A 25,765-nucleotide genomic window follows, 5' to 3' on the forward strand; every position below is an offset into this window, starting at 1 on the left:
TTTCAGCCATGAATGTCATCTTCACAAGTACATACCTAACATTGCACTCACTAGCACAGCCACTAATTATTGTGAAAGAATGTGCACATTCAGATGGTTTTCAAATTAAAGGTACTATTTGAGCAAAATATTATAATGTGTAGGTGAAATCACGTGGGCAACATGTGTGTCTACCTGTGTCATAATCCTCCATCACATTGTTCAATTATGAGTAAAGCATAAGAACTTGGATGGAGAATTCTGGCTTCTTTGGTAACACAAAACCCCTCTGCAGAATACCCTATCTCAATATCAAAATCTCCCTCAGAAATCTTAATTATGGAAGTCAGAGATGAAAGGCAACATGGTTCAAATTTTAAGTTCTCTCCTGAGTTTCAGAGGAAGGCTATGGGTGCTAGAGTCAGTAATTTAACAGTAGATGGCACTAAATTACCATACTTTTAAGAAATATACTCCTCTGTATCCCCTTCATATTTTCACAGGTTCTCTTCTCCAGCTGCCAAGTTCTCATTTTCCCTAGCTGCATCATTCACCCATATTTTCTGAATTCAGCTCAGCACTTGGTTAGAATCAAGGAGTGAAGGTAGCAGAGGATAGCCTAGCAGCTCCACAGCACAAACCTCATGCAGCCTCAATACACCTTTTCAAAACAGTGTAAGAGAACACAGAAAAATCTCTTCCCTTTACAGTCAACACAGATAAACTCCAGCAACATTCCAGTGAAAGGGTACTTAGCTGCAACATAGTTTTAGTAGGCTGTTAATCAGGTTACAACCAACATAAAGATCAGGAGTGACCAACTCTCCTCTGAGTCACATTCTAACATGCCTGTCAACTTCAGTGAAGATGACTCTCTGTAGAGAGCTGGACAAGTATGTCAGATGATCATGCTCTTTGCAGGGACTCAGGATCATTTTTCCCTTTATTCATTATTACTCCCTTTTTTGCTCTTGGAAAGCATTCAGCTGATGTTTAAGGGAGATAAAGACTAACACTGTCTTGGCTTTTATTTTGGTACTCAGTTGAAGAAGTACTAAATCAGAAAACCCAGAATTCCAGTGCCAAAATAAAAAAGCAACACTGATGGATGAAGAGGGTAAAAAACTCTTCCTAGTAACTGCCAAACAGCTTTTAAAATGCTTGGTGGGAGAAACATATGGTAACATAAGAAACAGTCAGCAGATACAAGCTATAGAAATGAAATTGCTGGAGATACCCAGAATCCCATCTACTCCTTTGGCTGTGGTCTAGGTCTCAGGAATGGCTGGCCTTGGGAACAGGGTCCAACTCAAGGCTTTTCTTTGGCTGACTGACAGGCCAGTCAAATCATGGCTGTTACTGTGTGAATGTTTTAGGAGAACCAGGAGAACAGTGCTCCCAAATACCAGATACAATGCTGTGCAAGCATGTGTATTGAGCAGACACCTAAACACCAGTCTGGAACAAAGCTTCTCCTAAGACATGAGGTCTCTGGTCAGCATCACAGCAATTTCTGGGACAAAGATCAAAGAAACTGGAACAAGAAAGAGCACGGAAGGTCAAGATCAACTAAAATTAGTCTATCTTCACAGTAAAGCTAGTGTGAAATTGTTTTCATTTTCTGTCAGTTGGTAATTAAAAAAAGAAAAAAAATGCAAGGAGTGGGGGAGAGAAGAACATGGGCAGTGGGAAGGCAAACATGATAAAAAAATGAAACAACCAGCAGAATAGCTATAATCCTTCAAGACCTCAATCTCTACCCACTACTGAGAGGAATCAACAGTAAGAAAAGATACACCAGTAACAGCAAACAGAATATACTGAATTTACACCTTATTCCAGTCCCAGGTATACCCAGATTAACCTACCAGAAAGCCTTTCAAATTTGAACACAGGGACTTGGCAGGTCCAGCTCTGAAAACTGATTTTATAGATCTAGACTGACAGTCACAGTAGCAGTCAAACATCAACATCCCTCCTACCCTCCCTACTGTTTCACACTGATCAGGAGTATTTCAGCCACAGGATGAGAACCTTACCTGAAGCTGACTGAATGGAGAGCAGTCTGTAGAGTCCTCAGCAAAGCCACTGCTGTCAGAGTGCTGACTCGCTGTCCTTAAGAGCTGATCTGTTTGAAACAGCCAAAACCCAACTGCAATTACTTTACAAATCACAGCCTTTCAAGACCAATCCCATTCAATACAAGCTTTCCTTTCACAGCAAAGTAACATTAAATGGTAATACAATTGCTTTTCAGGTTCCACTTTGAACTAAACAGAGAAACAACTTGTTTGTTTCAAGCAATATCTCTCTCACGCAAAGCACTGCTTGTGAAACAAATTTTTACATTTTTCCTTCCTGTGCTGTGGGAAAAAACCTCTGCAGATATTCCCACTGTTGGAGTTCTCCTTTCACAAAACTGAATCACTGATTAATTCACACACAGGCAGTGGAAGAGTTGCTTTTGTTTTGAAAAGTACAGATTTGACACCTCTCCTGATCATGGAGACACTGAAGATCACTGGTCTCCTACCAGCCTACACCACCCCACACAACCAAAGGGACAGCATCACATGGGCACAGAGGGCCATGGGGAGGACTCTGCCAGCTGCTGGAGAGTGTCTTCCACTGGGTTAGTGGACAAATGCAGAACATCCCTTACACATCAATGGGCAATCTGCCAAAGCACATTTCCAGTGCTCACTTCATACATGAGATAAGAGCCTTCTGCTTGTTCCTTTCTACTCTTATTAGGTAAGCATTAAAATAGCCTAAAGAGGCTCTAAAACCCTAAGTGCTTCCCAGGAGTGATTTCCTCTGGTGCAAGCACTGCACTCACTAAGCAGCTTTGCAGGGAGTTCTCAGCAAGCTCTGCAGCACACTATTGCATGTGTATCATTCCTGACTGGACACAGGAAGCACCCACCAAGTGCTACCTTACGGCACCAGAAACATTTTACTCAGCCTGAGGTGGGCAACAACCTTATCTCACCTTTAGATCTCAGCAGAAGTATAAAATCTTGGAAATGGGAAGTAACTACACTGGCCTGTAGCCCCAGACCCCTGCCACCTTCTCCTCTCCAGCCTTAGGCGAGAGCTTGCTGCTGTCTTCTCAAATGCAGAATTTTGTCCCATTTAAATGCAGTCATATAATTAATCCCAGTTCACAGCTCAATGCATTGGCATGCATTATGAAAACTGTTGGATATTCACAACTAATTTCTTTTAGTATTAATTTTGATAAACATTTTAGCAACACAGAAGTAAGAGCCTGCACAGCCTGTGAACACCAGTAGAGGCAAACTGCCCACTAAGCTTCAGTATCAGTGATGTCATACAGCTTTTAGGGAGTGCCTTTCAAACTGTGCTGCTGCTCTGTTATCATGGTAGCCACAATATCCTGCGATGACAAACAACTTTTTTACCTCAAGACAGACATCCCCACCCAACTCCCAGTAAGGACAATGGAAATTACTTCCCTGAGAACTGGATCTTATTAACTGACCAATTCACTTACTACAGCTGAAAGAGCAGCCATGAACAGCCTGCCACTGCAGCTGAAGCTGGGGGGAAGCTGTTACCTTCTTCAAGGTGAATAGTTATCTACTTTTGTTGCCAGACACTTCAGCCTCCTCTGTCTCTTTTCTTATCTGGTGAATTTTAATAGAAGAGGAAAAAAAAACAAACAAAAAACACTACTGGTGAAAGCCTTAGCCTCTCTTAAGGAAAAGATCCCAATTAGTTCAGATAAAGCAATTCATCAGTGCATGTGTTGGCATCTGTTTTCATGTGCATGTACTTCATTACTGTTCAACAGAATACTGACCTGCCCTACTGCTTCCTTCTCAGTCAGTATTTCCTTTTCAGCTATAGAAAGGAAAATTACTTCTATATGTTTTCTGAAATCAATTCTTGGGCTTTTCAGAGACACAGTACTAAAGTTAAAATCAGTCTTTCAGATAATTTTCTATAGCACTGGTTATTTATGGACATGCTTTCACAGCCTCACAAGACAGATACCACCAGGCAAGGGATCAGCCTACAGCAGTCATTCACACCTGCCTCATTTATCCATGGCAAGTGACTGGCACAGTACGAACAGATTCAAACTGCCTTGGTTCAACCTAAGGAGACCCATCCCCTTTATACAGTTATCCCTTGATTTCTGTGCTACAGAGCTGCTAGGATTTTTTTAACATTTTAAAGCAAATAAGAAAAGACGTTTTCCGAGTAGTCATCTGCTACCATACCTTACCCTGGTCCTCTGCAAGTTCTTAGGGCTCTCCACAACACCACTATGATGTAAATGCAGTAAAAAATGATAAAGAGCTTGAATCTCTACTGAATCAGTAGTGAAATAACAAGGTTTGCTTCTGTAAAGACTGGAAATACCAACTAGTACACTGGAATAAACAGATACTAATGGTATCCACCCTCTTGACAAGACTGATCCAGCTATGTAGCCTGCTCTACAGCACCTGAATATCTCTCAGATTCAAACAAACAAGGGGAAAATAGGAAAAGACTTCAAAAAAAGCTACAGAGTTACATCTGGCTCTTGACTCAATGGCCTCCTAGCAACGAGAACCTTAAGACAAGGAGTTTGAGATGAGATATGGGTCCCCTCTCTTCACCTCGAGTGCAGAAAATTCAGCACCAAAGGTTGGTTTATAGGGGCCAGGCTGGGATCATCCCTTGCCCTGTGCAACCCCGGCAAGGCAACTGTACCTTCTGCAAAAAGGTACCACTGCACAACACTGACTCTGCCACTCAAAGCTACTGTCAACACTGCACAGGGGAAATCTTCTGAACTACTGGGAGGAGGCCAGGGCAGGATAATAACGAAAGTGTGGAAGAAGGAACCAGCTACAACAAACAAAACCAGCAGGAACAATCAAACTCCCATCCCAGTTTAACAGAACACAAATGAAAATGCTTATTGCATTGTTGTTTTAAACTATATTAAAAAAAAATCCAAGTATATTTGGGCACTGAATATATGTAAAAAAAAAAAGTATTCATAAATAATCTAAATAAAATGAAAATGTTCTAAACAAAGAACACATGATGAAGAAACAAGTCTGTGGTTTACAAAATGTGAGAGCAGATTCATCAGAGCATCCCTGTCAGGGAAATGATTAGTTCATCTTTTGTAACAAAATAATGGGCTACCAGTGTCAGTCTCACCTCTTCTGTGACATTTAACTGCTCACACAGAAGAGGAGAAATATGTGGAAACTGTCCATAACATTTCAACATTTGTTTCTTATACCTGCAACTTGGATAAGTTCTAATGCATTTCGTATTTTATAAGATAATCATTAAACTAACATTCCCAACTTAACTATGAGGTATTTCATTATGGGATTAAATATCAGTTGTCCCTTCTTTGCATACTGATCACACCATGCACCCCAGCACTAACAAAACCAGCCCAATAGGGAGCCCTGCTGCAAAACCTCTCTGAGTCCCCGGGGATTTCCTTGCATCTGGACAGATAAGCGCAGACTCCCACAAATACTAAATCTGTTCCAGATGTTTTCTTCTCACTCCCCCATCTCCAGCCTCCTGTGGAGCTGCACCCACAGAGAGCTATAAATACAATAATATATTAAGGACAGGAAGTGCTGATGATGTGCTTTCTTTCCTTTCAAGGATTAAATTTGCAAAACCAATAACCGTTTTTGACTATCAGTGTAGGATGCCTTAAAAGAAACAGGTCTGTGGCTACTCAAAATTTCAGAGCCATGTTGATGCCAACAACCAGACATTCAGGAATTGCAGGGTCATGAGAATACCTTTTCCTCTAGGCATTGTACCTGTATTTGTCTTGCTTTTGGGGCATTTGTTTGGAATGGAAAGTGCTGCTGTATGATATTTAGTAAGAATTTTGATTTTGCACTAACAAACCTTTCTACCAGATAACTTTGCAATATGCTTTTTTATACTTTTTTATAGTGGACATTTAGCAGTGCTGCGTGTTTGCAAACTAGCTGAAGCTTTTCATTCTTGTGCTCCCAAAAAACAACAACAAAAAAAAATGAGATAAGAAACATGCTTTAATTGCAAGTCTAAGCAACAACAGACTGTGTTGTTCAACTGCAATAGTCAACAGTCAGCCAGACTATTTCAGTAGGAAAGAGAATCTCTTTTTTTTTTTTATTTGAATACTTCACTTCTTACTAAAGGCCCTCTCAATGGTTTTGCCTTACAAACCATTGTAAATTTCCGAGAAAGCATCCATAGCCCTCTGTGTAGATGTAAAACGACACTGCAAGGTTTCTAATAATCTGTACCAAAGAATACCAACCCTACTAATTGACAAAGAAATACCGCCACATAAACAAAGAAGTAGAGAAGTATTCCTTCAGGGGAAGTATTCATCTGGAACAAATCTTTAGTTTATGTGTGCTTATGCACCATAGAGACAAAGCCACTGAAAAAGGTGGGTTTGTATAACGATTGTCAACTGAAATCACATTGCAACAGAGGACCTGTGGTTGAATTTCATGCTGATCCCACCTGATAAAATTGCTAGTGAGAGTGGCATTTCACATTCAGACACAATGGCCAGCATTTTTGATAACTGACCACTAACTTTGGATGCCTTCTAATTTGGTGAACATCCACACTCTGAAAAAGCAGGCTGAAGGGCCTCTATGTTGTCTCATGTTGGACAACTTGCAAAAAAAAAAAAAAGCAGGCTATAGTTTTTTACATTCTGGGTAAGTTCTCCATCAAATGTTCTCCCTCTTGGCAACTTGACTGAAATCCACACAGAACAAAGTCCTAAATGTTTTGCATCTCCCAGGTGAAATACAATGCTGGACTAAATTTTAGCAAATGTGCAGGCATTGATACCCTTGTCATAGAAAACTCTAGGCAATGCCTGCCTGATAACAAAGTGTCACCACTAACCTGTGTGATGTATTTTCAGAAATAGGAGGGACATAGTGCCTGGGAAACATGACCCAGCACAGCCTGCTTCTGTCAGACTGAAGTTCCATTGCTAGAGCTGTTGGTAGCTTTCTGCAAGTGCACACAGGACCATTCACTTTTCTTTCTTGTGAGGTGGAAGAAGAGGGTAAAAAGGGTAAAATAACAACTGGGACCAGAAAAGATGAAAAAAAGTATTTTTTCTCCTCCCTGACTGCAGCTTCTGGTTCCTTAACTTGGTTTGCTCTGCAAAGCTGGAGAGGCCAGGCAAACAGAAGACCTACCCTACAAAGACTGCACCTCTTTTCATGTAGTCATGTAAAGCATGAGGTGGAGGAAGGAGGAAGCATGTAAGGAGGAAGTACTGGGAATGTCAGAGATTCAGTTTCTGGCAATCCTTAGTGGCTTATATCTGCAGCAGAGGAAGCTTAGTGAGTACCAGGCTTTGTTGTGCAGAGCACTGATGGACAAGTAGCACAAGATACCACCAATAACCAGGCATCACCCTCCAACACCCTCCAACACTTAGCCCAGGGCACTCTCAACCATGTTAATGCAATTCAGCTGACAGTTCAGCCGACTCTCAATTCATTTGTGCAAATGCAAATAAGATGATTTCTGTTTCTTTAGACAGGTTTTTCTGCCTCTTTTAAGTATCTAGAGATGCTATTCATGTTTCACTAAGAAATTGCATGCATCTAAGCACCTCCCTAAGTGCAACAAGCTCTAGTTCCTCTTTAATTAAATGTATCAGCTAAAGAATGAACTTCACTTGCTGGTACTGGGCAAAGTAACAATCACAAAATAAATGTAAAAAATCAGCTTTATCCCTCTCCCAAGCCATAAAACACATAAATAAGAATTTGAGATGAAAGCACAAACTAAGTGAACCACAACAGCCAGTGCACAGCATTCTCCACGTGAGGGACTACAGTTTCCACGTGGGTGTAGAGACACTAGTTTTCTGTGCAGGCAGCCTGCAGACAGAGCAGTAGTGCATAGGAAAAAGCCGCACGTATCATGCAATTTAGGTTTAAAACAATGTAATTTCACTTTAAATGGGTACCTTAAATTACAGGATCTACTAAGGGAAAAAAATCCCACACAGTCTGAATTAACATTTCAGGCCATCTGAACTCTCATCAATTATACAAAAGTGAAAACAGCCAGTGAGGTTAGAGGGCTGTTGTCTTGCCTGTAATTTGGTTGCCACTTCGTAGTAATTTTCTGTGATTCAGCTAAAAAAGAAATGCGGATCTTTTTTATTTCTAGAGAGAAAACAAACTTTAGAAGCTTAAAATATCTGAATCAGCCTTTCAGAGATGGAAGGACACTCAGCAGGCTGCTGTCCTCACAGATGTTGCAGTCTACTCACCTTTCCTTGACTTGGTCACTGCTAGCTGATGTGTAGCTGAAACATGAGGTAGATCCCCCTCTGTACTCTGGATCTATCAGGAAGAGGAGATGAATATTTTGTCAGGCCAACTGGAATATATTCCTGTGCTTAAGAATGCCTAAGCTATACACACTGCACATGCAGGAGGAGGTTTTGGTGGTTTTTATCTCCAACTGAACAGCCTATACCGATGGAAGGAGCAAATTGTGATCTCCTTGAACCAATTTTCACCAGGCATTCAGCAATGCTCCTGGAGGAGATCAGTGATCCTTGGGCAGCACCTCCCACACAGAGCACAGACCTCCCCTCAGCACGCAAAAGACCTGGAAATCACATCCTGTGACAACACAGAGCTCTCAGTTCCTCTTTGACAAAACACTAAAATTACTGTGTGACAACACCTCTGACCACCTTTACACTACTGTCTTTTTCTGGTCAGAACTCGTGGCCCTTCATTTGAATAGAAAGAGCAAGTACCATACACGTAGAAAAATGTATCAGGAGGTCAACACTCGTGGACTGTCATCTGCTGCCCTACAACTATTTCCTACAAGTCACCAGTCAGACCCAGCCCCAGCCAGAACTTACTCCAGACTTCACCATGCTACCACTCATGGAAATAATTTGTATAAAAAGAATATAATGAATTCAGATCCATGCATGTTTCAACTGGGAAGTTTAAAACTACGTAAAATGAATCCTTTCACTCAATAACTTCGTGAAACATAGTCTTTTTAAGAAAGCAGTTCTCAGGCAAATGTTCAAACAATGAAAAGAATATGCCTAAAATCTCAACAGGGAGGCCTTTGTTTGGTTCAAAACCTAGAAAATGTTCTCTCTTTTTGGGTGTGATCCAGAAAAAATCTAATGGATCACACACAAGTCTACATGCACAACCCCCCTATCCAACTATCCCCAACCCTTCCCTCTAATGGGCTGCCAGCCCAGTTTCAAATTATCATGCCATGAATTTATCTCAATTTTTTATCAACTTAAAATGTAAAAATCTAGACACTGATGTTGATAAGCCAAAATTAGTATTTTGCTAAAGAAGAGCCAAATACTAATTTTATATACTTGCATTGATCTCATGTATATAACAGCTACAAGAGTGCATTTCCTTAGTTACAAAGGTTTTAAGGAGTACTTGGCCTGAACTTTTCACCATTAATAAATGAGCAGCATTACTTTTACACAATAAACCTAGTGGCTTCTGTTCTTTTAGGATATGAAGGCTGTACCAAAGGGGAAAATCCTTATTTCATCCAAGTTCAGGGGAGCATAGAAGGGGTTCACCATTTAAGATCAGGAAAAATTTAACTTGGTTTGGGGTTTTTGGGGGGTTTTTTGGGTGGGTTTTTTTTTTGTTTGTTTGTTTGTTTGTTTGCTTTTTTAAACAAAGAGCAACAAGTAATCTTACAGACACTTTAATAAAACTGGCCTTCCAGGAAAGTTATCTTGATTCTCTCAAACCTCAAACCAGTTTCTGATGGCTCAATTTGCAGCATTCCAAAAGTTAAGCCTCTTCTCATTTAAATACCATGCACCTCCTGTCCTTGGCTGTGAGACAGCATTCCAACCGTGTCCGCAGCACAGTGCAGCTCCTCAAGCACACAGAAGCTCCTTCCCCATGCTCCAGCCAATATTCATGCTGCTAAGTGACCTTCAGGACTGTCATTGGCCACCTCAGGAGTGGGTGTTTGGGGGAAATCCTGCCCTGACTCACTCCCACACTAGCTATCTTCACAGCCACAGACTTCCGAAGGGCACGCAAACCTCCAAGGCATTTGTAAGCCTTGGAAAGAACTTCCTTGATATATCTGTCATCTTTCTTATGCATAAGAATGCACTCCAAGCCAAGCTAGGAAAACAGGGGGAGGAGTTACTGTCACTGTTTCTAACACAGTTTATTGTTCATTAGACCCTGCTTAGAGACGCACAAAAATAAAATCCCACTGCCAGGAATTGTTCTAAAATGTCTTCAGCAAAACGAATCCCTCCCTCCTAGCGATCTGTAGGCAGTTGATAAGTATATACTATATTGCATAAACAAAAAATCCACCACAATCCCATCCCATATCACATGCTGTCTTGCCAAAACAGCTGTGTTTATGCCTGGCATCACCACACAAAGTGTGCAACCAAAACTTCGCAAACACATCACACTTGCGCAGAATTCAGCGAGCCTTTCCAGCCAGCTTACTCTGAAGGAAAATTCCACACCTCTTTTTAATATAAACACATGTATATACATGTATGTAAAATACATTAGTTGTTATACTTTTGCCCAGGGGCACCAAAAATGGCTTTCTCCTCTGAAATATACAGCAAAATGCATTGCTGCTCAGTCCCATCCAATTGTGCCAATGCAAACATTTTTTGTAGCTACACAAGCTGTATCAAGAAAATTATCTGGCTGAAAACTAAGCCAGGAAAAAGAAATAAATCAAAATATACTGAGTTTCTTTTTCCCCTCTCAACTGGACTAGTCCTTTGTTCTGGTTCAGTACATGTCCACACAACATGTGGGTAGGACACACTGGAATGAACAAGTGCTATGAACCACAAGAGGCTTGATTACCTTTTTTTTGCTTAATGAGTACCTTCAGCTACAACATTAGTTAATCTAGAAGAGCTTGTCATGACAATATGACACCAGACACAGTACCTACAAATCATCACTTCATAATTCACTGTAAAATTCTGGGGCGTTTTCTATCCACTTGCTTTCTCCGTTTCACTGCTAAAATCACAATATCCTTTGTTTTATATATCTATTTCACACTGACAAAAACTCAACTGCTGAACTTTTAACTTTTAACAGTCACATTGAAATGTGTCCACAAAAGCACCTACTCATTTAAGAATATTGAGAAAGTTCTTACAATCTGAGCTGCAAGTCTATACAAAAATTTCATTCTTGAATCTGTAGGTTGGATGTTTACAGCCTAATAAACAAATCACTTACAGGAACCTGGGAATTAAAATTCCTTTGGGACAATTATCAATATGAAAATGGATATCTGCATATATGAAGATGTTAAAAGACACCTAGCATAGACTTAGTAATTAAGTCATTGCCATGTCAGAGTGACTTTCAATGTGTTCCAGAGAACAAATAAATCAACTTAAGAATAGATCCTTATCAAAACCGAAAGTTGCACAAGATGAGCACCTCACACTGCATGAACTCCTCTGTTCATTGCAGCAAAACTCTTGCTTTATTCACAAATTTATCTTTAATCAACATCAATAATACTCCTAGGCAACAAAAGTAATGATTTCTAGTTAACAATTTAAGTAAAAACTAAACACACAAGGTTTTGCTGCATACAAAGCCTAACCTAGATTTACTTACACAGGGAAACCTTCCCAGGAGTAATGCCAGTGATAGCAATTACATGAATTTGATTAAAAAAAAAAATACAAAAGAATGAGAACTTTCCCACTGACTTAGGAACAACAGCAGCAGCAGCACCAAGTTACTTCATTAAGAGGATCAATTAGAGCAGCCTGCAACTGCTGAGAAAGCACAACACTCAGAGAATTTAAAGTATTCCTGGAGAAAACACTGTTAACTGCACAGGAGGGAACATTCCTGTGCTGGCAGACAGGGAGTTATGTAAACTGTATGCACAAAGAAAGTCATGTATCCTCACCCACCTCTTCCATCTCAAAGGAGTCCTTCTGCTGCAGCATTAGGTTCATTATGGACGGGTTTGCCAGGGGAGCGCAGGGGTCTCTCCCTGGTGATGCTGTGCACAGTCTCTGTGTCAGGACACTGCTGTCGGAGGTACTGGAACTGCTGCTGAGGCCTGGCGAGTCCAAAAGACCGGGTTCTTCGCATGGTCTATCCTGGGCACTTGCCAACCTGCCACCCTGCCCGTCTGCTGGAGGCACAGAGCCCTCCTGTGCACAGCCAGCTGCAGCAAGGAGGTGCGCAGGTCTCTCTGCAGCCTTTGCCTGACTGCCGGCTATCTCCTCCTTCACAGGAGCCAAAAAAGAGGGACAGTCTTTCTTTTTAGGATGTTTTGGCAATTTAGATTCATTTTTAACATCATTTTCCTCACTCCCTACTTCAGCTGGACTTTTCCCTTTTTCAACAGGCGAAGGACTTGAGGGGCTGCTGCCATCAGCTTGCTGTGTGCCACACAGATTGAGTTTGGACAAGGTCTTCATTAACCGACTGGCTGTGTTGCTGCGATTCAGAGGGGGAGGGCTGGATGCCTCTTTGCTGGAAGACACTGAATTCATACTACCAATTTTCTGCAAAGGAGTCCCAGAGACTTGAGAATACAAAGAAGAAAAAGCATTGGCCACAGTAGTAAGCACTTCAATCTGACGGAAACGACCTGCACAGGAACAAAACACATATCTGAAGAGGGAATTTGATCATAATGTCTACCCAACCCCACAAATCTCCTCCTAGTTTTATCAGGGGCTTCTAAGCCTGAATGAACATTTCCTAGGCCTGTAACATGAAAGTGATACCCTACTATGGAAAAAAAGAATCTTTACTAAATGAACAAGAACAGCATGCAAAGTTATCCCAAACTAAATCAGTGGCATGTGTGTGAATGCAAGTTAATTTACGAAATGCTAGAAAGGAAGTGTTACTCAAATTGCTCTCTCCAGCTACAAAAGGACAGCTATGCCCTCATTTCAGCAGCGCTCATTACTGATCCAACAAAGCTCTTGTCCAAGTCCATAGAAATACTGCCCCAGATTTCAACAATGACAAAAATAGGTCACTGCCACCCAGAAAAAAATCCCACCCAGGGACTGAAGAACACCAGAAACAGAGGGATATTGCTATTTGTTTCAGTGCTCTAAAGCTGCAACAGAAAAAAATATGAGAATGATACAAACCAGAAGGCAGCATACCTTACAGGATGCCTTTTATTTCCCTCCCCCTCTACAAATCCTTCCACTCACCCCAAGGAGTACCACCCTGGTGGTCATCTCTTGCCTATTTAAGACCAAGCAAGAGTTTTATTATGAATTCTGAATGGAATGTTGCCTTTAGGCTGTAACAGAGTTTTGCCAGAATATTAGATATACACCTCTTTCGGAGTTGTTTACATAGTTAACAAACTCATAAATAAACTGTGCTTCAAAATCATACTTACTTGTTAAAGCAAAACTTGGATTTTCCACTTCCATGCGCTGTATTTGTGCATTCAAAAACACTTTGATATCTATCCCTCTGGCAAATGATGATGAATTAAAAAATCTCGCTGGAATTTTTGAAGCAATATCTGGTTCATCTCTTCCAAACCCAAGGTTATAGAGCACTTCTTCAGGATCTTCCTCATAAAGCTCCAGTAATTCAGAAACACTAGACAAACGAAAGTTGTTAAAAATCTACATGTGTCTTTTAAGATCCAGTCCCTTCTATCAAACTGCTAACTCAGCCCAGTAACCACTGTGGTTTACCAAACTTTTGACTCCTACAACTCAGACTAGTTTTGGAACTGTAGAGATCTCTGCATCTAAAGTTTTTGTTCCCATCATGAGCACCATTAGCCTAGACACATCACAGATCCAATCCTGTAATTTCTAAAATCAGTCCTATTCTGCAGAGCTCAAATTTTAAAATGCCACTAAAAGTTCAGGCATTTTGAATGTTTAAGTCCATTTGTTACCATTTACTGAAAACCACAACAAAAGACAAACAGAAGTTTTCCAAGCAACCAAATGAAAATTCCTTTCTCAGCTACTAAATGCAGCAAGGCACATAAAACAAGCCAAGTCCATTTAACTGAGAAACAGACCTTTTAAGCATAGTTTTACCTTGAAACAGTCGCACTGCTTTTTCCAGAGCCGGTAGAGTTCATACTTCTCCCCTTCTGATGGAATTGCAGCCTCCTGTCCTTTGCCAGTACACCATTGCTGTCAACACAAACAGAGAGGACCCCTGTGATAAACCTCTTCTGTTCAGTGACTTGATTCTCTGTCTCACTGGAGAGCTAACCCGCCAGCACTGCAGAGTTTCTCTTTTCCCCTTCAGTGTTATCTGGTTTATATTAGCCATGTCATTTATTGAAATACAGAAACAAAAGCAAACCCGGGCCACCTCAGTAAAAATGCACATAGACGTATGACTTTGAAGGCAAATGCGAGCTGAGAAAACAACCCCTGATCTGCCCTCGCTGCCCCACCCTCCCTGTTCCCACCCTCCTCCAGTAAGGAAGCCCAGCCTCGGGTGAGCTGTCCTTGCCCTGCCTTTTCCTGCCTCCCCTGGGCCACTGCCTCTTTCAGCAGGACCACCTCCCCATGCAAGGCCATCCTCTCCACGCCTCGGGCACCCTGCTCACCCCAGCCAGAACCTGCCTGGACCTGGCTGGGGAAGCTGAAGAGGCTCCGGGCACAGGGAAAGGAAGCAAGATGAGCTCCAGCCCACACTGCTGGCCAGTCTCCTTCCCAACCCCAAACTATTTCTTCCCTGCATCTGGAGAAGCCGCCTGAGCACTAGGTGGTATCCTGGGTTCAGACATACTTTTCCTGTTAATCTCTCTGAGGAACAAACTGTTCCCCCCCTGAACAGCCACCAAGAAACCAAAGGTGGCAGAGGATTCACCTAAGAGTGTATATTTATTTATGGAGCCCAACGCTGGAGGAATAGAGAGGATGCTTTCCACAGGGGCTGTGCAGTATTCACTGAAGTCTCAGTGGAGTTTTAGTTTCAGCACATTTTATTTAGAAGTTCTAACAATCTCTCTTGTCTCAAAGTCTTTTTTCCCTGCTCCCAAAACACATCTGCTGTGACAGGCAAAACTAATTTTCCCTTCAAATTTCTGAAACAGTGAGCAATCAATGAGGCAAATAAGGTTAATCATGCTACATTGCTAAGATTTGTCATTTCTCTGTTTTCCTCCTGCTACTCCAAAATCTATGTCAGGTCTTCTGAAAGAATATAAAATCTTAATTTGTTTTTTTCTGCACCTCCTAACGACTCTTTCTGTGTTATCTGAATCACTTCCTTCACACTCATGTAAACAGACATAAGCAGAAGAGCTTCACCTCTGTGGTAGCCCCCATGACTTCCACCACCCATTCTCCCCTCTGCCCTTCAGTATAAATAATCCTCTGAAGTAAACAAACACAAAAAAAGGATGTTTACCATGTTTCTGTTTGGGTATCACTCCGTAATTGATTAGCTGTAGAGAAAGAAGAAGAAGTTATATCCAGACCTCTTCAGAACTATACTTCTCACAATCAGTATGAAGAAGCAGACAGTGAGCACATTTACCAACAGTCTTGCATAAATCAGGTTTTACTTCTTCCATATGTGATTGTCAAGGGTTTCTAGTATACAGCTGATATAAAAAATGATCTGGTTTATTAAAGCTCTGTTTAAAATTAAATCTCATATGGACACACATTTACATCCTGTCATTAATCTTATTACTTGAAATTTAAATTGTGATAAGCTGGTAATTGTTATATAAACCATTTATTGCTTTGCAACTGCAGAATGATTACCAGCTGCAGGGCTGCTCCTGGGTGGGAAGGGGAAGAGGACAAGCAGGCATGCAAAGATTGCTCCAGATGAGAAAGCAAAGAATATAAGGAAGGCAGCTGGCCCCAGGGCCAGGTGCTGAGACTATTTGTTCATCTTTTCATCAGTAAAGTAGGGCAGGGCCCTGGCTGCCTGAGCTGTTGCAATACATGGACCAAGCGCAGTGAAGCCCTTGGTGCTGATGGGGCCAGCAGATGTGCTCAGAGCTGATAGGGCAGGAGGGATAGGTGACAGGGCTCAGAGTTGATAGACTCAGGAGGGAGTCTCTCTGCCAGGTACCAAACACCTGGTCACCGGGCTGACAGGGAAGTCAGCACTTTCCACAGCTGGATCACATGGGAATGTTCCAGGCAGCACTATTCTTTCAGAACTGAACTTCAGACTTAAACTGTCAATTCCCCAAAGAGGCAACTCAGCATTAACAATTTACCCCAGGAGACAAGCAAGGAGCACGTGCCTGTTATAGCAGCCCTCAGAATCAGCTATGAAAAGAGTGATGTCACACAGAGCCAGCAAAACCCTGCATCTCGACCTACTGTGCCAGCAGGGTAAAGTCAGCAACAAGGAGTAAAACATGGAAACCTCTCAGCCTCTCTCTTGGTTTCAGAGACATCACAAAGAGAAAACCCTGAATCTTGACCTGTGCCAGCAGGGTAAAGTCAGCAACACAAGTAAAACGTGGAAACCTCTCAGCCTCTCTCTTGGTTTCAGAGACATCACAAAGAAATGTATGCAAAGGAATGTATGCAAAACACAGATCCCACATCTCTTCTTTTTAATATTCTTGTCTATAATATGAAGGTAAGCCTATCTGCAAGGATTATCCACACAGATCCCACATCTTCTTTTTATTATTCTTGTCTGTAATATGAAGGTAAGCCTATCTGCAAGGATTATCCAGTGACTAAGCTGAGACATGGGTTCATGGGTTTTACCAGCTCAGCAGTGGGCTGGGGTTATGGGTCCCTGCCCAATGCCCTCTGTACCATTCACACAGGGCTCTGGCTTGCATCTGGACTCAGGCAGTCACTGCTGCACAAGGGCAGCCCATTCATCCCAGCCTCAAAGGGGCTGTCTGTCTGGCAGGGCACGCAGTCCTGCTCCAAGCAGCTCTGTTGTCCCCTTGTTCTTCGATGGAAAGCAAAGCCCAGCAGAAACATCCGCATCATTATCCAGAAAAATCAACCAGCAATTCCAGTACTGGGATCTTTTCATCTGAACAAGCTAAATCATGCTAAAGACCCACAAAAACCAGCAGTCCTTGGAAATTTTAAGGAGAAAAACTGAAAAGAAAAAAGTGACATGATGTACTAAAATCCACTGATTCTTGTGTTCTTGGTCACAGGCTCAGACCCTTGGATTACCATTACACAGAAACTTTATCTATAAAATCTTTGTGCTACAGGCAATATAACAAGTGGAAAAGACTGTCAATAGGAAAATTTAACCCAATTTAAACTATTGCAGTAAGAGACTAATTTACTGTTTTTCTATTATTATTAGATCAAGATCATCACCAGATAAACTTTTTTTTTTCCCTTAGAAGTCTTAAATCTTTAAAAATTAATGATATTTCCTACCTCCAGGACTTGTCCCACTATTCTGACACTACTGGCAAGACTAATGTGGAAGGAAAGAGCTGAAAGAGCTTTCTACTACACCAGTTCTGGCCCTTAGCAAAAGCTGTAATTCAAAAACATTTAAAGCTAAACTGGGAGTTTTGCCTTTTTTTTTTTAAACACTCAAAGCAGATAATGTCTTGTATCCCCTGTCCTACAGATAATCCCAGGACCTGGGTTTGTGAGAGTTTTGTTTTTTGCTATTTTACAAGATACTTCTGTTAGAATAGAATCCACAGTGCTTTTACTAGCTGATTTATGGGCACCTCTGATCTATGATCAGCATCAAGGCTAGAAGTCTTTTTTTACAAAGTCCACAGGGAACAGCCACATCTCCTTCCCCTTAAAAAAGGGAAGAGAAAGAAAAGGCAAGCAGCTAGCAACAGAAGAGTGTATATTGTGGTTGATCCAAAATACTTACTCAGCTTTGGTGCTTTTCACTTTTAAAAGCACTTCGCTCTTAATGGGTTTGCCTCGTGGCTGACAGAATTTCATTCCTCCTTTCAGAAGCTCACACATGCCACTCCCAAGGGATTCAGTGGAAGTGGGGCATGCATGGCTGCCAAGAGTAACCCATGGACAAGAAGAGCAAGTAGGAGAAATCATTTTCTCATAGCCTTGGTAAGTGCTCCAGGCTGTCCTGTCATTGTGGGTATTAAAATGAGAGGGCAGAAGCAAATTCAGGGCTGCCTCTAACTTGTGGGTCAGAGACCCAGAGTGTTTAACTCCAGCAATAGTCTAAATAACTTCAAAAACCAAATCTTCCTGCATTTTTTTGTGGGCTTCATCCTCATTTTCTAGCCAGTGCTGTCATTCAAAATAAAAATCAGATGACTGAGAGTAATTACTTTTGCTAGAAAAAGAGTCATAATCTGCCACACCCACCTTCAGCTCCCAGGGATAAGTCATCTTCAAAACTTCCTCCATTTCTCACCAGCATGCCTGAAAACATACAGTTAGCACTTCAACAACTACAATGCTCCAATGTTTTCCTTCCAGCTGCTTATCTAAAGATATTAGCAAGACACTGCATTTGATACAAGAAATAACTAGACTTTATTTACAATCTCTGCATTACTCATGCAGTTAAAATGCATTAAGAAGCAAGAAGTTACATTTCAGAACATAGCAAAACGATTTTGAAAGGGAACAACTACAACACTGCTTTAGTTTTGCACTCAGAAACACCTCCAGGTCAATGTGTGAGCAAATTAACTTCAAGTGGGAACCTGGAGGTACCACTCAGCACATCTGTGCCTTCAGCTGCTGCGTTATCTATCCTCCAGACATCTTACCAGGTGAATCCAGAGTCTGAGTCCAGCTGGGGCATTCCCCTCTCACCTTCCTGTACCAGATTAGGAGCTGAAGTGAAGACTCCAGGCACAGCAAGTAATTCTTCTTCACCTTGTCACTACCTGCACATTCCTACTGTACTTTGAACTTTAGTACTCAGACCTGCTCAAATAGTAAAATTTTCAGGCGTGGCAACCATAGTTATTAGAGGCAGAGACTGCCTAATGCTCTCCAGTTTGGAGACAAAATCACCTCCCTGTTTTGCACATCTGGGAGGTTTTCTAGAGCTTACTAAGATCTCCAGAAACCTATTCAGGTTCTTTTCCCCCTTCTCCAGTTTCTCAGGCACAAATTCTCTGCTGTGAGAATAACTCTGCAACACTGACCGAGCTTTGGTTTGCTACTAAAGACACCAAGACTCACATGAATGTCCTTGAAAACACAGTTTCCAGCAAAAGAAATTTCAGTAGGTAAAGCCCTTGCTTACCCTTCAACAGAGGATTGCTTTGCTCATCCAGGGAGGCTCCCAGAGGCGTTCTGAAACCACAGAAGAGATTAACACTACTTAAAAAACTTGCTGCTTCATGTCCTTCCTTACAGCATGTAACAAGCTTGTGATAGCAGCAGTCGTCCCTCCCTCCCTCCCTCCTTTCCTCCCTCCGCCCCCAGAAAGCACAAACATCTGACGACTGGCAATAACTTCCTAAACAACCCCCAGCCCTCTAAATAAATACACCTTGCAGAGAAAAACAACAAAATATAATAACTGCAAAGCTCAAACACCTTCAGGAGTAGCAGCCCCTGCTGAGGAAAATCATGGACTTCTCAGCAAAACACCCAGAAAAAACAAGCATAGATTTTTGAAAGGATTAATTCAATCTCATTTATGCAGCAAAAACTGTTGCCATTTTTCTACACATTTAAAACTTTTTGGAGAGAGGGGTGAAAAGCTGTATTTGATGATCAGGAAGAATCAAGATAAAAAATTTTGACAGCTATGTTAGCTGTCACTTCTCAGTTCTGATGCTTTACAGGCTGTTCACACCAGTTCTTTTTTGGATGATCCCTCCCATAGCTGTTGCCTGAAGGGCAGGGGATTTGCCGGAACCTCATGGTGCTTCAAAGGAGCAGCAGAAGCCTCACAAATGACAGGTCCAATCCCACTCTGGGTTCACACTGTATTTGTTGATACTAGCTAGATGTTTCCACATCTTGTCTCTCAGACATGTTTAACCAAAGCCTTGTCACTTCTAAGCAGCACAGCATTAACTTTCACCGCTCAAAACAAATTCAGAAATATAATACTCATAAAGAAGGGAAAAGCAGATGATTTATGCACCTACATTATGTATGTTTCATTTGGATTTTTAATTAGACAAACACATAAACCTACCCAAAGACCTGCAAGTAAACAGTGCTCTGATATAGTATTTATTTTGGTGCCATAGCCAAATTAAGCAAGGAAAGTTTGCATCTGCTTTCTAACAGACCTTACACTTCACAACCTTATTTTTCTTTCCCTCTGAAAAGAGCTCACTCTCTCCAGATGCAGCCTGCTGATATGGAGCAAGCTCACTTCAACACGCCTTCTGCAAAGCAAAGCAAAGCCAAGCCCCACCGTGGTGGGACTCCAAGGCAAACAGCCAGAGCATCCAGGTGCATAAGCACATTCCAGATGACAGGACACACTCTGCTGAGGCTCAGATCTCCTGCATTTCTGGATGTCTGTCCAGTCAGACAGAGTCTGAAAAAACTTAGGCTATATTGTCTAAACCTGTCAGGCTACAAGAAGCCTTGTGTTCTGAGGTAATAATTATGCTGGATGTTTACTCCTTGGCTCTGACGGGTGCACTCCCAATCTTCTCCCTCTCCTTTCTTGGTGACTCCCATGCCTCTGTGTTTTTGATGTAGAAACCTGCTGGCATTGACTTTGACAGCCAAGGTCAGTGCTGCATGCAGTGGCTGGCAGAGAGCAGTAAAAGCATCCATCAAAGCTGGCATTTTCCTTTCGAAATGAAGTCTGTCACCACTACAGCACATTAGCAGCTACCAGAAAAGCATCCTTGTCAACAACCCCTTGCTGCCCTACCTGCACGGCTGCACACAGCTGCCATACACCCCCTGCCTTTGAAAAACTTGCTCTTAAGAACTAGACAAAACATGACTTTAAACAATGGAGAGGTACCCTAAAAAATCCTTTTGGACAACAGTAGATAGCTCTGCCTCTCTGCACCAGGCTGTTTTCCACCAGCAAGGCCCAGGGCTCTGTCTTAGAGCATCCCTGTGCACTTGGGAAGGTTAGGGCTGTGGGACCCTTTCCCTTGCTGTGCCCTCAGGATGGGATCTCCCTGCCTCACACAGCCTCAAGGCTTCCTCTCATCCCAGAACTTTGTTCAGCTACCAGCTGTGGTCAGGTGGTCTCTCAGAACAAGGCAAGGGTTTTGCACTGTGCTGTGGAAGTGTTTAAACCTCAGCTTTTAAAACCTTATCTGGGCAGAAGCCATGTTTATTTTAAACTTGAGGCAAAAAATCTCTTCTTTCTGAGGCATTTAAAGAACTCACTTCCTGCATATCTGCAGGAGATGGCTCATAGATACCTCCCACATCCCCTGTATTACTGGCAGAGTTTAAATATATTCAATCAAAATAATACACGTCATCACAATAGTTGACAAAAATTTCTTTTTATCTATCAGTATAATACAAACACTTGTGCTTCAACTTTAATGAGCTTTCTTATTACTTCAAGATGCCTTTTCAAAGTACTGGGGAGAGAAAAAGAGGCCTTTTTCAAAGGCATGCGATTCCCAAAGCGTGAATGAACCAGACACTTTGAGTAACATCTGACACTCTTTATGCCTCCATAATTCTAATCACAGTATGATAAATACTTGCTTTTTTTGCTTTTGGGGTTTGCTGCTAGTTATTTCTTTACAAAAATCCCAAAACAACAAAATGGGTATCTATCAAGGTAAATAACATGGGAAATTAGGAACCCTCCTCTCCTCTACAGCAGATGTGAAACAGAGATGCCAAGTAATAAAAGCCCCAAATCACTAACATAAGTATCAAAGGACAGCTAGTAATTCTTTTCATCCATATTAGAACACTATTGATGCCTTTAGAAACAAACAAAGGAATAAAACTTATAAGCAGATCTATTTATGCAGTGGATTGATATTAAGTTTTTTTGTGCTGCTGCCAACTCAAACCAGAAAACAGGATTTTAGAAGTGCCAATTTTCTTCTGATTTCACAAACACCTACAGAAACTCAGAAAATGTGAAGGACTACTTTAGAAAACATGTAACAGAAAAAATATTGTATTCAGTAACTGAATATTCATTTGTAGTAACAGCTACATGGTAACTTTCTATGGAGCTAACTTGTAAGAATAAGGTTGTGCCGTGAACCAGAAATAGCAGCTCGGTTTGTGTATGCTCACCCTTTTTAGCAATCAAAGCTTGACAGCAAAACCAGTGTTACTAAACAAGCAAGAAATTTCAGGGAGAACAACTTACAAATTGTAAATTTCACAGTCGTTATTTTTAAACCAAACACTGTAGTATCTGCAGAGCCATTCCGTTGTCCTCTGTTAATGCTGTTCTCTTTTTCTATGTACATTGTTATCTAGATTTCTGTACATACAATCACTTATAACACTGCAAATTGAATTATCATTTTTCTGCACATGCTAGCAACTGCTTGCATGTACATTAGGCACAAAAAAATTAAACTATTCTGCAGTTTAGAACACAAGGAACTGTGCAGCCCTTCACAGGCAGCTGGGACTGCATCTTCCAGACATGAACTGCAGATGCTGGCACCCTGCACGCCACAGAGCAGAGGCTAACTCCTGTCTGAACAGCATTGTTTAGGAAATCTGGTTTTAAATGTCCTCCTGAGCAGAACACAAGATTCCTCTGAAAATACTTACAACAGTGAATAGCTGTACTTTAAAAGGCTACTATGCAAAGAGAGCAACAGGTTTCACAAACATGACTTACCTAAATTTGTGTTTCTGTATTAGCAAAGGGAAAGTTAACTTTTGCTTCATTTGATATTTGCAAAAAAAGCTTCTCATATTTTGGGAATCAACTGCCAGAGATGCAAGCACATTCCACAGAAACGTATGGTGCCAGTTTTGACAACAGACAGTTACCACAGCACAGGTATGAAACTGCAAGCTTTGTGTTATTCCTCAAGATTTCTGGCCATCTATTAGATGTTCATGTTGTCAGTTTGCAGCTTTGTGCTATTCCTTAAATTCTGTATGGAAATGTTAAGGACTACAGGGCCAGGGAAGGTTCTAGACAGAAATTCTGCAGATTTAGACACAGTGGCAGTGCAGCATCAGGAAGAATATCTTCCCCAATGGCCTCTTTCCCCTCCGGTCCTTACATTTTTTTGCCCTCCCCACTCAAAAAATCCTTCCAAGAAAGCACTGAATTAACAATACTGATTTTAAGAAAACTGCTTAGTAGATCAACAGGACAACAGATCTGAGTTAAAATCAGAAAAATATTCTCTCATTCTAGCATTTTGGAAGAATGGTCTGTCAGGTCTGAACATTGTATTTTAGGGATTAGTAAATTTCAAGCCTGTAGCTGCCAACACCCTATCCAAGGCACAGCCTTGAAGAAAACTACATGGAGGATCCTGTAGCTATAAAACAACCCACACTTCAGTTACATACAGAGTAAGATCAGTCAGCTGCTTACTGGATCAAGAGATCACAAAGACACAGCTAATCTCAGTGGTAAATTCTTGCCTTAACATAGCTGTTCTTAAAAGGAGAAAGAAACCACAAATATCAAATAGCAGAGGTCTTGAAATATCACTGTCAGCTACTGGAAACCTAATTGTTATCTTCTCCCCATCAACTCTGCCTCCAAGGGCTGTTAGGACTGCATGGAGAAAAAGACAGGACAAAAGCAACTGCTACTAATGTAGCACTTGTGCTTTTATGTGACTGAGGATGAAGAAAAAGTAATTCCATCAATACCTGTTCTAAACACCAAAGATTATTTTGCAATAGTAATAGAAATGCAGAATACATACACCATGCCCCAAGTTAAGGATAGAAGACATTAAAAGACTCAGAAAAATCAAGTTAGTCTAAACTGTGGCATCACTCCTGAAGGCCCGTAAGCACAGAGGCCATGCCGCGGAAGCACCGTGTCTTGAAATCTGCACCAAAGACCAGGCAAGGAAACGGCGGAAGCTTTAAACTGGAGCCCCTCGGTGAGAACCACTGCAAAGTAACGCTGCCTTCCCGACCCGCGGCTGAGTTCCTCCCCGGCGGCTGAAAGCATTCACGGGACGCCAAGGAGAGGAGCGGTGCCGAGCGCCAGCTCCCCTGTGCCCACGCGTGCTCGCGGCGCCGCTCCGGTGCAGCCCGGCCGGGAAGCGGCGGTGCCAGCGCCGGTGCCCGCTCCGCTCCGCGGCCGCGCCCGCCTCCTTCCCTCCCTATTCCCCTCCCTCCCTCCTTTCCTCCCTGCCCGGCCCCGCTGCCGCGGCGGGAGCACCCACCTGCAGTCCTTCAGCCATATCGCGATCTTCTCGTTGGGAACGCTGTGGCAGCCTTGGGGCAGAGCGGGAGAGAGAAGCCCAGCGTCAGTAACAGCGAGGCCGCCCCGCGGGGTCCCGGTGGCCCGCGGGCTGCTGCCCCCGGCACTGACCTGCTCCTGCGGCCAGCGGCAGCTCGCCGCCGCCGAGGTCCTCCTCCTCCTCCTCTTCCTCCTCTTCTTCGTCGTCCTCCTCCTCCTCGCCGCGGGCCAGCGCCGCTGCCGAGAAATCCTCCGCTTCCGACGCCTGCCAGGAGTCGCGGCTCTTGGCCCAGGCCTTCCTCTTCTGGGTCGCCCCTTGCCACTCCTCCGCCGCCGGGGGCTGCTCCATCGGGGCGGCGGCGTCGGCGGGCGCTTCACGCCGGGAGGCGAGTGCCGGAGAGAGCCAGCCTGCCGGGCGAGCGGAGACGTGCCGTCCGTCCGGCTGTCCGTGCGCCCGGCCGGGGGGCGCGGGGCCGCCGTCCAGCAGCCCCCGGGAGCGCGGCCGCCCCTCCCCGCGCCCGGGCTGCGGGCGGCGGCGGCGGCTCTGACTTCCTCATACCGCTGCGGGATGAGAAAACTCGGCGGCCACGTGACGGCGGCGGGGCCGGGGCAGAGCGGGGCCTCCCGCCGGGGCCGGGCCGCCGCCTCGGGCACGGATGCGGGGCACGGATGCGGGGTCGGGCCCGCTGGCGCTGCGGCCCCTCGGGCCCGGCCAGGCTCGGAAGGGCCGCCCCTGGCCTGGGCCCGTAGAGGATGTTTCCAAACTACAAAAGATGCAGAGCAGCCAGGAGGGACTTTGCAGGGTTTTATCCTGGGGGAACGAGAGTGGGGAGGGGAGAGAAGGTTCAAGGAAAAGATCCAAGGTGTGTACTGGGTACACACAGCCTTCTGCCTCACTTCCACGGGTGTGACATTAGATCAGCCTCTGCTCGGGCACAGGCTGGGGGCTGCAGGGACACCAGGAGCATCAAACCCACCCTCTTGAAAATTTTAGGTTTGAAGCCTTTATTGTCTCCTTCAGGATGTACTTAAGTCACCAGAATCAGTGATAAACCCAGCAAAAGATGAACCATTCCCCATATGTGGGAAGGAGGTGCCGCACAAAAGGCTGCTTTCACTGTGGGGGCCGAGTGCCATTGCTTAAACTCTGTCTCCTTGAGGACGAGACCAGCCTGACAGCAGCCCTGGCTGGGTCAGGCACTGCGGGCATGGTGGGCCAGCTGGTGCCCACCCTGGATGGGGAGCAGGGCGCTGCCATCCTGCGTGGGGTCACACATCGCATCCCAGACACTGCTGGAGGAGCCCTGCACACTCAGGGAGCTCACCTGCACCCACGGGGCCTGGGAGAAATAAGCATTTGAAAAAGGTCTTTTACAACGTTTTCATGAAAAGATGCTGAGTTAGTAAGCACAAGAGCAAAATTAACATGTGTTCTCTGGAGATGTAAAACTGGTGCTGGCAGCCAGGCATAC

The 25,765-nt window shown here is 43.2% G+C and overlaps 1 protein-coding gene across 1 annotated transcript in view; it reads right to left on the reverse strand.

Annotated features, from left to right (window-relative positions):
• The window catches only part of ITPRID2 (ITPR interacting domain containing 2), a 40,263-nt gene extending 15,458 nt beyond the window's left edge, over positions 1-24,805 (reverse strand). The window contains exons 1-10 of the mRNA XM_039728085.1: positions 24,426-24,805; positions 24,277-24,328; positions 19,233-19,282; positions 18,338-18,394; positions 15,435-15,471; positions 14,105-14,203; positions 13,441-13,649; positions 11,975-12,663; positions 8,291-8,363; positions 2,019-2,107 (exon numbers count right to left, since the gene is read on the reverse strand). Of these exons, the coding sequence (XP_039584019.1) occupies positions 2,019-2,107; positions 8,291-8,363; positions 11,975-12,663; positions 13,441-13,649; positions 14,105-14,203; positions 15,435-15,471; positions 18,338-18,394; positions 19,233-19,282; positions 24,277-24,328; positions 24,426-24,642 (1,572 nt within the window). The 5' untranslated portion in view covers positions 24,643-24,805. The remainder of the gene's footprint in view (positions 1-2,018; positions 2,108-8,290; positions 8,364-11,974; positions 12,664-13,440; positions 13,650-14,104; positions 14,204-15,434; positions 15,472-18,337; positions 18,395-19,232; positions 19,283-24,276; positions 24,329-24,425) is intronic.
• Positions 24,806-25,765: the final 960 nt, after the last annotated feature.

This window comes from Passer montanus, unplaced genomic scaffold (assembly GCF_014805655.1).
Source record: "Passer montanus isolate IOZ18808 unplaced genomic scaffold, ASM1480565v1 scaffold1, whole genome shotgun sequence".
NCBI lineage: Eukaryota > Metazoa > Chordata > Aves > Passeriformes > Passeridae > Passer > Passer montanus.